A 12,989-nucleotide genomic window follows, 5' to 3' on the forward strand; every position below is an offset into this window, starting at 1 on the left:
ACCAACCAGCAGAGAAGACAACCCTTTACCAACCAGCAGAGAAGACAGCCCTTTACCAACCAGCAGAGAAGACAACCCTTTACCAACCAGCAGAGAAGACAACCCTTTACCAACCAGCAGAGAAGACAACCCCGTACCAACCAGCAGAGAAGACAACCCTTTACCAACCAGCAGAGAAGACAGCCCTTTACCAACCAGCAGAGAAGACAGCCCTTTACCAACCAGCAGAGAAGACAGCCCTTTACCAACCAGCGAAGAAGACAAACCTTTACCATCCAGCAGAGAAGACAGCCCTTTACCATCCAGCGGAGAAGACAGCACTTTACCAACCAGCAGAGAAGACAGCCCTTTACCAACCAGCGGAGAAGACAGCCCTTTACCAACCAGCAGAGAAGACAGCCCTTTACCATCCAGCGGAGAATACAGCCCTTTACCATCCAGCGGAGAAGACAACCCTTTACCATCCAGAGGAGAAGACAGCCCTTTACCATCCAGCAGAGAAGACAGCCCTTTACCAACCAGCGGAGAAGACAGCCCTTTACCAACCAGCAGAGAGGACAGCCCTTTACCATCCAGCAGAGAAGACAGCCCTTTACCAACCAGCGGAGAAGACAGCCCTTTACCAACCAGCAGAGAGGACAGCCCTTTACCCATCAGCAGAGAAGACAGCCCTTTACCAACCAGCGGAGAAGACAGCCCTTTACCAACCAGCAGAGGAGACAACCATTTACCGACCAGCAGAGAAGACAGCCCTTTACCAACCAGCAGAGAAGACAGCCCTTTACCATCCAGCAGAGAGGACAGCCCTTTACCAACCAGCAGAGAAGACAGCCCTTTACCAACCAGCAGAAAAGACAGCCCTTTACCAACCAGCAGAGAAGACAGCCCTTTACCAACCAGCAGAGAAGACAACCCTTTACCAACCAGCAGAGAGGACAGCCCTTTACCAACCAGCAGAGAAGACAGCCCTTTACCATCCAGCAGAGAAGACAGCCCTTTACCATCCAGCAGAGAAGACAGCCCTTTACCAACCAGCAGAGAAGACAGCCCTTTACCATCCAGCAGAGAAGACAGCCCTTTACCATCCAGCAGAGAAGACAGCCCTTTACCAACCAGCAGAGAAGACAGCCCTTTACCAACCAGCAGAAAAGACAGCCCTTTACCAACCAGCAGAGAAGACAGCCCTTTACCAACCAGCAGAGAAGACAGCCCTTTACCAACCAGCAGAGGAGAAGACAGCCCTTTACCAACCAGCAGAGAAGACAGCCCTTTACCGACCAGCAGAGAAGACAACCCTTTACCATCCAGCAGAGAAGACAGCCCATTACCAACCAGCAGAGAAGACAGCCCATTACCAACCAGCAGAGAAGACAGCCCTTTACCATCCAGTGGTGAGCCCTAATGCCTTATTCACACATCAGTATATTTTTCCAATCCGCAAATTTCAGTCCGTATTACATCTGTATTGCATCCGTAAAAAAATACGGACCCCATAGAGTTGTATTGGGTGTGTCAGTTACTGTCCGTACTAGGGCCTGTCTTTTTTTTTGCGGAACGAATCGCAGCCCAGTACACAACCTGGATGTGTGTATGGGTCCATTGTAATACATTGGTCCTATTTTTCTGCGGATCCACAATTGCGAACAGGAACAGGACGTGTGAATAGGGCCTAATGGGGACAGGGAGCAATAATTGGCAAAAACTATGTAAAGTGCTGTGGAATCTGTGTGCGCTATACAAATAAAAGCATTATTATTGGAGTCCAATTCTGATACTGCCGGGGACATTGAAGCCTTCTCTGCTAATACAAGTTGGATATTATAAGAAGCAGTGACCATCCATCTGCTCCGGGGCACCATGCAGTCGGGATCACTGATATGTTGTGTTTAACACGTCAGGTGCCCCCTGGGTGGTAATGGTGGGGAGCTGCTCCTCTGTAGTGTCTCAGTTGCCCAGGTACCAGTGCTCCTCATGCAGTATCATCATCATCATCATCATCATACAGTTTTGCACAATAAAAACATTATAATTTTTTTTGAGTTGCTGCAATCAATCAACCTCCCAATCTAGTCGGCGGAGGGGTATGAGGGCTCCTTTCCTGACAGACCATCCGCACTTCTCACTGGGGATATTTCGGGGGTTATAGCATTCGGCCATTTTAATTCTTTGCTGTTCTGGATCAGTAATTTTTTATCACGGTTCCTTACAGCTGCAGCCAGGCCCCCTTTTTTTTATTATTTCCATAACAGTTCATTTACTCTTTACCTCTTAACCCTTTTTTTTTTTTAACACTATATTAGTCACATGAGGGGATGTGAACATGTCGTCCTTTCATCCCTGGCATAATACTCTTATAATTGCCTGTAGTATTCTCCTGACCGGCAGCCTACTAGGCCTTGCCTCAGGCAGAGACCACCTGGAGGCCATTGTTATTCCACCATCATGCCGTAGGGGAGCCGGTGGGGTGACAGGGAGCCCCCACACCGTAGCCGCACTGATGCTGCTGTCATTATATTGCTGGATTAGAGATACATTATGTGGACAGAAGTCCTGGACCGCGGATCATAGTCAATTAATTCTGGTGTCATTCTCAGTCCCATTGCCCCAGGTGTATAACATCTAGCTGACTCCATAACTGCAGAGACTAAACCTCATCTGGTATTAGTATGGGAGATGCCAGCCTTACATCACCAAGCACAATGCCCAGATGGACCATGTAAAGCCCATGCCACTGGACGGGTGTAAGGCTGAGGGATAATGGTATGGGGGGAGGCTCCTTACGGGTTACAGTGAAGGGGAATTTGAATGCTTCATCACTAGACAATTGTCACCTGCAGGTCTGGGGGAACAGTTGGGGTTTGGCCTTTTTCTGTTCCAGCATGACGCTCCCCCAGGGCACAGAGTGAGGGCCCTAAAGGCACGGAGGGGGGGGGCTAGTGTGGAGGGATGTGACTAGTCACACTCTCAACCCCATCCAATGGACTCCAGCAGAAGTTTGGAATGAGCATGTGATATCCTCTTCTATCCCAAGGTATCACATTATGGTGGCCCGTCCCAATAATCACGAGGAAACCTTTGATAAGAAAAGAGGGCTTTCAAATCCAAGAGCTTTGTTTATTCCAATGCTCTATTCTGGGTGAGGATTGTACGTTGTTACTTACTGATAGGTAGTGATCAGGGATGATCTGCTGGCCACCGGTGTTCACTGTTACTGCAGCGCCACCACAGGGAAGATGAGGCATTGCAGGCTGCTCTGTCTGTATAATGCACACACATGCCGAGACCTCTAGAGCAGGGATGGGGAACCTTTGGCTCTCCAGCTGTTGCAAAACTACAATTCCCATCATGTCTGGACAGCCAAAGCAAAGGTCTGTCTGTCCAGGCATGATGGGAATTGTAGTTTCCCAACAGCTGGATGGCCGAAGGTTCCGCATCCCTGCTCTAGAGTAAGAGAGGAGCATTGTGGCTGCATTCAGCTTCAGGTACTGAGGGGCCGGACTATAAGCCCCCTATTAATACAGCACAATGTCCATAAACCGTCCCATCATCTTCACTATGCTGAATGCGCGGTTATGTAATGTCTGAAGAAGAAGAAGCAATGGGGTAAAGTAATAAGTTCACAATCTGTCTGTCTCACCTCATTGGAGCTCATGCCACTTGGCGGTATTTTATATACCAGGCTGTTACAGGGGTTGGGGTGAGGCCCTCCCTGTAGGGGTACAGTCACTTCTGAAGATCCCGAGTTCAGCAATGGGTTCCAGGACGCCCATCGTATCATACGCATATAGGAAGCATTAGACAGCATGGCGGCAGGCGGCACCTAATAGAAAACCATAAGATTAGCTACAAAGTCACAGTATATACACAGTATATACCCTCCCACGCTCCATCTAAATGCCCCAATGGTTGGAAAATAACAAAAAGAAGCCAGGCCTACCCTACTGCTCCCATTCTGACACCCCAGGTCCTGTTACTCTCTTTCCTACTGGTCCCTGGACAGACATGTGACTGCAGCAGCCAATCACTAGTTGTTAGAGGTCACTATCTCTCCAGTGATTGGCTGCTGCAGTCACATGTCTGTGTCAGGAAAGAAGTGGAGACCGGCGGGGTCAGAACAGAACTAAGGAGGCTGACAACCCTTTTAATAAATGACATAATTCATAGGGATGTATGCAGATAATATAGAACTCAATAAGAGCTGTATAATCTACAGTGAGCGCCCCCCAGAGGTGGCTGAAGGCTGATGCAAGCAGACAAAGCAGTTCAGTGCCATGCCCCCCTTTTAGGACTATATTAGACGGCACGATGAGCAGTGTAAGAGAGCGCCGATCTGCTAGACAGCTTGTGTAGTAATGGCTGGATATACACTATATTGTTAGTGATGTCTGTGCAGCCCTTGCTGTGTATATGTACTATATCGTTAGTGATGTCCATGCAGCCCTCACTTTCACATAGAAAATAATGAGGTTTACCCTTACCCACGCTCTCCTGGTGTCCTGCAGCCTTCACCCTACGTTTCTTGACACTTCTGGCCCCTCCTCTTCAGTAAAAGGCTGCTCAGGCAATCAGTGGCCGAGACAGGACAGCCCTGTGGCTAGTGATTGGCTGAGCAGTCAGTACAGATACGGGGCCAGAAGTGCTGAGTGGCGGCTGCGGGGAGTAAAGGCTGCAGGATACAGGGGGAGCCTGGACACCTAAGTATACTGTATACTTTATTATCAGCTGTGCATGGCTATTACATGCAGGGATGCACTGTCGGCGAACAATGATTCTACAATGTATTCAACGGCAACAGTCATCGGCCTGATTCGGCAGATTATAGCTCTGTGTGATAGGGACCTAATAACACAACACGTCCTATAGCATATCTGCCCCTTAAAGGGGTTCTTCCAAGATTAAAAGTTATCTCGTACCCACAGTTAAAGGGATGGTTAGCTGACTGGTGGGGGTCCGATCCCTCCAGAGCTGAGCACAGATAATAGGAGAATGGGATGATCACTCTTCCCTATCAAATGGGAACATGCCTATGAGAAGAGAAAGCCATATTATAATGAGGGGGGGGACACTGTGCATTGGGGCCCACAAGCTTTAAGAAACCCCTCCATGATGTATGGCCGCCTCCACCGGCTCCTGGTACCCAGCCTTTACTGCCGATCACTGCCATGAGGTCTCGCTCCGGCCACACATAGGAATATTCATATCCCACAATCCAGACTATGAGAGTCCTGCCGAGGTCCGAGCAGTCACGCTCTTGTTCCTATTGTTACTCAGATTGATCCCATTTATTATATTTCTGGGCCGACTTCAATTACAAGGACGGAGAAGTGTTCAGGACAAGTCCTTGTGCTGCACACATAGCGGGGGGCCACAAGGGCCGCCACAAATGGCCATGAAGCAGCGGTAATGCTCATTATAGGCAATAGTCATGTATTATGGTAACGTTTCCGTCTCCAGAGCCGCTCATCTCATGAGATTTATGTCACAGAGTTCTGCATTACCCAGTCACATGTTGTGTGCAGAGAGCGATACAGAGAGAGCCCAGACGTCCGCTCAGTCATTACAACAATTAGCCTACAATAAGACAACTCAGGCTGTAATATAGAGAGAGGGAGAGAGGGGGAAGATGGGTGAAGAGGAGGAGGATGGGGGGGAGAAGGGAGGGGAGGAGGAGGATGGAGAGGAAGGGGAAAAGGAGGAGGATGGGGAAAAGAGGAGGACAACAATGGGGAGGAGGATAGGGACAAAAAGGAAGAAGGGGAAAAAGAGGAGGAAGAGTAGGATGGGTGAGGAGGAGAATAGGGGTAAAGAGGAGGAAGGGGAGGAGGAGAATGGGGAGAAAGGGGAGGAGGAAAATGGGGAGAAAGGGGAGGAGGATAGGGAGAAAAGGAGGATGTTGATGAGAAGAATGAGGAGGATGGGGGAGTAGGGGGAGAAGAAGGAAGATGGGGAGGAGGGGGGAGAAGGACGGGAAGAAAAGGAGGAGAATGGGAAGGAAAAGAAAGACAACGGAAAGAAGATAAGGTAGGGTATGGGGCAGAAGGAGGATAGGGAGAAAGAGGAAGGACAGGGAAGAAGAGGATAGAGAGAGGAGGATGGGGAGAAAAAGGAGGTGGATGAAAAGAGGATAGGATGGGGGAAAGCCCCTACTGCCACACCCACTCATTAGTCTCTTCTGAATAGTCTCTGAAGAGGAATAGACATACCATGACCGTATATTTATTAAGGAATCCCTCTATCTAGCCAGAAAAGTCATCGAATTAAGATGGATGGATCCCCATCCCCCAACCCTATCCAAATGGAAGAAACTAGTTAATTCTATAGTTCCCTTTGAGGAAGTGGTGTTTATGAAAAGGGGCCACCCCAACAAATTCACAAAAGTGTGGGGGGCATGGTGTGATTGGCCACTAGCAGCGTATTCAGCGTCCTCATTTCGGACTCTCAGGGATTCCCTGGCAGCACAACTTATAGAACCATCTATAGGCCGGTTGGTTTCCTTTGTTTATTTGACACTTGTAGGACCTGTTGTTCAGTTATATCGGTACCACTTAGTGATTGGACTGGAGATGTACTCCGCTTTACTTTTCTACTGTGACATATGATTGTATGTTTATTGATCTCTCTCCACTGATCAATAAAACGAATTAAAAAAAAAAAATAAGGATAGGATGGGGTATGGGGGGGTGCATGATGATTGAGAGAAGAATGGAGAGGGAACATGATAGGAGGAGGAGGAGGAACATGGGAAGGAAGAGGAGGGTAGGAATAGGAGGAGGAGGAACATGGGAAGGAAGAGGAGGAGGATGGGGTTAGGAAGAGGCGGATTGATGGAGAGAAAGTGGAGGAGGATAGGGGAAGGATGATAGGGAGGAGAGGGAAAGCGGAGGGCAGAGGGAGGAGGATAGGGAAGAAAAGCAGGAGGAGGATGAAGAGGAAAAGGAGGAGGATGGAAAGTGTGGTAGGGTAAAGGAATTGTAGGGTAGAGAAAGAAGAAGACAGAGAGGATAATGGTGAGGAAGAGGATGGGAAGGAAGAGGAAAGGATGATGATTGGAGGATGAGATAGTGGGAAGGAGAAGCAGGAGGGGGGAAATGGGGAGGAGGAGGGTGGAGGAAGAAGGAGGGCGATGAGGAGGCAGAAAAGGAAGAGAAGAATAAAGAACATACAACAGGGTATAGGTGAGGAGTGTTGTGTTGCCAATTGATGATCAGTTACATGATATAACCAGCAGAATAGTGAGTGCAGCTCTGGAGGATAATACAGGGTGTAACTTAAATACAAATGTACTTCTACCTTTTGTGCCTTACAGCTCAGGATGAAGGGAATTTCCTCAGATTCCTCAACATATTTTAATGTATTTAGATAAAGAACTGTAACACAAGACTGATGAATACTGCCCCCATCCAGAGAGAATAGAGGGGAGCTGTAACCTAGACAAATCCTGCTGGGAGTGAGTCAGGCTGAGCGGCGGGGGAGCGGTATGTAAGTGTATACGGGCACAGGTGCCGGCTCAGCGGTGGGCTGAATCAGCTGGATTGCCGGGCCCATGTGTTGTGTGGTAGTCTCGCTATGACTCACATAACATTTCGTTCTATATGTTACTTGCAAGGTAACTAAGTCATTCACCACCCACGGGATTTCCAGCAAATCCACAGTATGATATAAACATTTGAATGGAAAGGGTTAAAATATCGTGTTTGCAAACAGAATAAAACTGAGAACATGTGATGTCATCTACTTAATCCAGAACTTTCTAGAATAAGCATAGAGATGGAAAACCCTAGAACAATCCATAGTACAAGACAGATTAGGGTTCAATAACGGACTAGAGACTATCTGACCGCAGGGTAAGACGTCTTCAGAAGTCTCAGAGCGAGTGGATGAAGCAGCCACCATGGTTGGGCTATAACCGGGGGCTCTTTATAAGCAATGGGGGTCCCAGTAGTAAGACCCTCATTGACTGGGACTGTGGACAGGCAATTCTGGTCTATCAAGGCCGTATCACACAGTACAATAGTGAGGGAGAAGCGAGCACTCCCTTCCCCCTAGTTCCCCACTCGCTGTACTATTACATGTACAAACAGTGAGAAGGGGGGTTGCAGGAAGGGCCGCAGGGAGTAGTGGGAGGGGCTGTGGGGAGCAGCAGGAGGGGCTGGAGGGAGTAGTGGGAGGGGCTGTGGGGTGCAGCAGGAGGGGCTGCAGAGAGTAGTGGGAGGGGCTGTGGGGAGTAGCAGGAGGGGCTGGAGGGAGTAGTGGGAGGGGCTGTGGGTGCAGCAGGAGGGGCTGCAGAGAGTAGTGGGAGGGGCTGTGGGGAATAGCAGGAGGGGCTGGAGGGAGTATTGGGAGGGGCTGTGGGGTGCAGCAGGAGGGGCTGCAGAGAGTAGTGGGAGGGGCTGTGGGGAATAGCAGGAGGGGCTGGAGGGAGTATTGGGAGGGGCTGTGGGTGCAGCAGGAGGGGCTTCAGGGAGTAGTGGGAGGGGCTGTGGGGAGCAGCAGGAGGGGCTGCAGAGAGTAGTGGGAGGGGCTGTGGGGAATAGCAGGAGGGGCTGGAGGGAGTATTGGGAGGGGCTGTGGGTGCAGCAGGAGGGGCTTCAGGGAGTAGTGGGAGGGGCTGTGGGGAGCAGCAGGAGGGGCTGCAGAGAGTAGTGGGAGGGGCTATGGGGAATAGCAGGAGGGGCAGGAGGGAGTATTGGGAGGGGCTGTGGGTGCAGCAGGAGGGGCTGCAGGGAGTAGTGGGAGGGGCTGTGGGAAGCAGCAGGAGGGGCTGTGGGGAGCAGCAGGAGGGGCTGTGGGGAGCAGCAGGAGGGGCAGTGGGGAGCAACAGGAGGGGCTGTGGGGAGTAGTGGGAGGGGATGAGGGGAGCAGCAGGAGGGGCTGCGGGAAATAGTAGGAGGGGCTGTGGGGAGTAGTGGGAAGGGGCTGTGGGGAGTATTGGTTGGGGCTGTGGGGAGCAGCAGGAGGGGCTGCGGGGAGTAGTTGGAGGGCCTGTGGAGAGCAGCAGGAGGGGCAGCAGGAAGTAGTAGGAGGGGCTGTGGGGAGCAGCATGAGGGTCTGTGGGGAGTAGTGGGAGGGTCTGTGGGGAGTAGTGGGAGGGGCTGCGGGGAGCAGCAGGAGGGGCTGCGGGGAGTAGTGGGAGGGGCTGTGGGGAGCAGCAGGAGGGGCAGCAGGAAGTAGTAGGAGGGGCTGCGGGGAGTAGTGGGAGGGGCTGTGGGGAGCAGCAGGAGGATCGGCCTGGACGATGCTTAGATCATTAGACATTGATGTCAGCAGAGGTCTGCGGCCACTACTCCTATCACACGGAGCGATGAGCAGCAGACCGTCGTTGATATGATCTTGATTTTTCATGTTGAATGACCACTTTCAGCCGACATTGTGCATATCGGTGGAACGTGGTCTTTTAACATGCCCTTTCACACCAAACAATTATCGTTGGGAAGGACTGGTAATCGGCCAAGTACAATAATCATTATGTGTAATAGGGCCTCTACACTACTATCCTAACGCCCTCCATGTAGATACAGACGCTTTCCAGGGTCAGTTCCACTATTTTTCTTGTCTATTCCTGCAGCTCTGGTCTGGTCACTCTCTGTGAGCGAGTATCGGTGTGATCATGTGACCAGGAAGCAGCTGTATTTCCCAGAATGCATGGCAGTAACTCTCTCGTTACCAGAGCTCACTTCTTCCGTCTCCTTCCTCTGACCTGTATATAAAGTCATCCCTCACACACAGAGATCTCAATAATACAGAGAGCTGGGGGATCTGGCGTCTCTGAATTCTCTTCTGTCTCCACCATTTTTATCGTTCTTGATTATTATCGGTGCTATACAGTAATACCTCAGTTTCCGAACACCTTGGTGTCTGAACAAAATCGGGGAGATAACTGTCAGCTGGACTATTGTTAGAGATTATTGTTCTTCTGACACCTATTGAAGTGTTAAGACACCAAGGTTACAGGAGCGGGGATTCCCCTCATAATGACGGTCCCCGCTCTAAGTGGGTGGGCAGCAGGCCAGCTCCCTCAGTTGGAGAGGAAGGACATCACTGTGCACAGAGCTTTGCTCCCCTCCGAATACACTGGCCAACAGCGTCCCCCAACACCTTGCAGATCTTCATACTACAGTACCAGCAGTTCAGCAATCCAATCAGTACAGGAGGAGAAGGAGGGACGCCCCAATGCTCCGGCACAGTGACGTCTGGCTTTTCCAAGTGGCCTCTGTGCTCAGCTGCATAGGAGACACGTCCAGGAACTGTCCAGAGCAGCAGCAGCAAATTCCCATAGAAAACCTCTCCTGCTCTGGACAGTTCCTGACATGGACAGAGGTGGCAGCAGAGAGCACTGTGTCAGACTGTAAAGAATACGCCACTTCCTGCAGGACATACAGCAGCTCATAAGTACTGGAAGACTGGAGGTTTTTAAATAGAATTTATTTACAGATCTGCATACATTTTTTCTCCAGTGTACCCCTTTAAAAACGGCCATACCCTGATAATCTTTTAAAAGAAACTAAAATAATATAGTAATTCCCTTCATGATGTAATTAGCCAGGTAGACCCCCACCTATCCCATATTCCTGAGCTATGCCATAAGCGTCTACAGCCAGAGTATCCCTTTAAGTATACGTATTCTAAATGAAATGCCGTACAATGGATGCCGCTGTGATTCCCATGAATATTCATTTCCTTTAAGTGTCTTTCACATCAGTCCCCTATAAATTCTCACCGATGGGGGAAGTGACAGCGCGGTGTCAAAGTGGCGGCTGCACGAGTCACTGCCATGTGGAAAGGATTAGTCACCGTGTGATATTTAGGTCCCGGCGGCCGCTGTAATTATCATTATAGATGAAGTTTCTCATTTCTCTCCTCAGCAGCGACCTTTCTCATTGTTCCCAGGCTCTGTACTTATTTAGCGGTGAACACATCCGGTAAATATGTCATTTTTCTGTCAGATTCACAGAAACTGACGGTGAAGTCGAAAAGTTTAATAACCCGGCCGGCCATGAGCGAAAACCCTGGAAGGAGCCAACATGGAAACCGTGACTCTTAAAGGGGTCGGCTCTAGCTGGATATCATCCTCTGGATACGGATGAGGCTGATGGTATACAACAAATCTGTCAGCAATGGAGGTACACCGGAGCATATGTATGATGTGTCAGAGGCTGTGACTGACCCTACAGCGCCCCATGTGGCTGACAGGGAGGATAACACCCAGTATGCCATGGAGATGCTAGGAAGCCTGAAGGGGAACGCTGCAACATGAAAGCACCAAAGGGAGCTCACTGCAACATGCATGTAGGAAGTATGGGAACCCCAAGAGAAAAAGACTGGCCCACATTTACTAAAACTGTCTAAGTGCAAACCTAGACTAGACAAACTGTAAATGTGTCCGGGTTTTCAGACTGTTTGATAAATCTGTCGCACTTAAAGACTGAGGTGAAAAGTTTACAGCATCTATTACTTGGCTTGAAGTTCACCAGAATTTTTAGTCAGATTAAAGTGCATTTTTTGGTGCAAAATAGACCACGCCTCATTTTTGTACAAAACCCCGCCCCTTTTGTACCAGGCAGAAAACTGTCCGGAAGTGTCTAAAAGGTATAATAAATGTGGAGAATAGTCCTGTGCACTAAGACCATTGCCCTCCCAATGAGTTGATCCTGCCCTGATTCCAGCTTCTGTTCTGGTTGTTGCACGGCTGCCTTCCATCAGAGACTTTATGGACGGCAACCATCGTGGGCCTTGTGGGCAGCTAGGCTGAAGGCCAGGGGTTCCCCCAACCATAGTTTGGTCTGATGGTGGTATAGAGGGCCTATTGAGACAATCCAACCACTATTGTTCTTACTACCAGTATGAACATGTACAGGGGGGGTGGGGGGTGTAGAGGCCCCCCCTATGCTGGTAAGAAAACATCCAAAACGCTGAAATCCAATCATCTAACCTCTGTCCTGGGGAAAGTCATAAGGATCTCATACACTAAAATGGGCGAGCTTGGCAAACTCTAACCTCAAGTGGATGAACTACTGGAGCAGAACAACCTGTAATGGCGGCTAGGTTAGGTACATGTAGTGGTAACTCTCGGTGACAGATATAGAAAGGCTGATTTCATGGCTCCGTCTTCAGTAATTCCCACATTCCGCACCAGGAATAAATGAAGTATTTAACCTTGCCCCCCGGTTCCTGCAGTTGCCAGGTCCCTCCATTATTTATGGCCGCTCATCACTCTCAGGTTCTGTTCTTGAATCCCAGTAAATAAGCGATGGGGAGAATAAGCGTTTGGCGGGTGCAATGACTTTCAGGCTTCTGTAAGCAATCTGCACTGAATGATGAATAGATCTGGATGACGGCGGTGAGCGGCCTCAGCATTAACAGATTGACAGGAAGGATTGCGGGATGTCAGGAAATCACCGACCGTCTCACACCAGGCATGGCGGTGAGGGGGAGGTCCCACCAGTGACCTGGGGGTGAGGGGGAAGTCCCACCAGTGACCTGGGGGTGAGGGGGAAGTCCCACCAGTGACCTGGGGGTGAGGGGGAAGTCCCACCAGTGAGCTGGGGATGAGGGGGAGGTCCCACCAGTGATCTGGGGATGAGGGGGAGGTCCCACCAGTGACCTGGGGATGGTCCCACCAGTGACCTTGGGGTGAGGGTGAGGTCCCACCAGTGACCTGGGGGTGAGGTCCCACCAGTGACCTGGGGGTGAGGTCCCACCAGTGACCTGGGGGTGAGGTCCCACCAGTGACATGGAGGTTAGGTCCCACCAGTGACATGGAGGTTAGGTCCCACAGGTGACATGAGGGGGAGGCCCCTCAATTGACATGGCGGAGAGGGACAGGATCCACCAGTGACATGGCGGTAAGGGGGTGGTCACACCAGTGACATGACATCCGTGTAATACTACAGTGATTTGGACTGACCAAAGAGACATGGAGTCTCAACAAGTTATAGTGAATGTGGTGGAGATGGATGGAAATGTATGACTTCAAGTTTTTTTTTCACCTT

At 50.2% G+C, this 12,989-nt stretch overlaps 1 protein-coding gene across 5 annotated transcripts in view; it reads right to left on the reverse strand.

Annotated features, from left to right (window-relative positions):
* The window catches only part of NPHP4 (nephrocystin 4), a 164,880-nt gene that overhangs the window by 84,523 nt on the left and 67,368 nt on the right, over positions 1-12,989 (reverse strand). For all 5 annotated transcript variants that reach the window (XM_069948418.1, XM_069948415.1, XM_069948414.1 and 2 more), the window contains exon 10: positions 3,638-3,820. In XM_069948418.1, the coding sequence (XP_069804519.1) occupies positions 3,638-3,820 (183 nt within the window). The remainder of the gene's footprint in view (positions 1-3,637; positions 3,821-12,989) is intronic.

Source organism: Dendropsophus ebraccatus, chromosome 12 (genome assembly GCF_027789765.1).
Source record: "Dendropsophus ebraccatus isolate aDenEbr1 chromosome 12, aDenEbr1.pat, whole genome shotgun sequence".
NCBI classification, from domain to species: domain Eukaryota; kingdom Metazoa; phylum Chordata; class Amphibia; order Anura; family Hylidae; genus Dendropsophus; species Dendropsophus ebraccatus.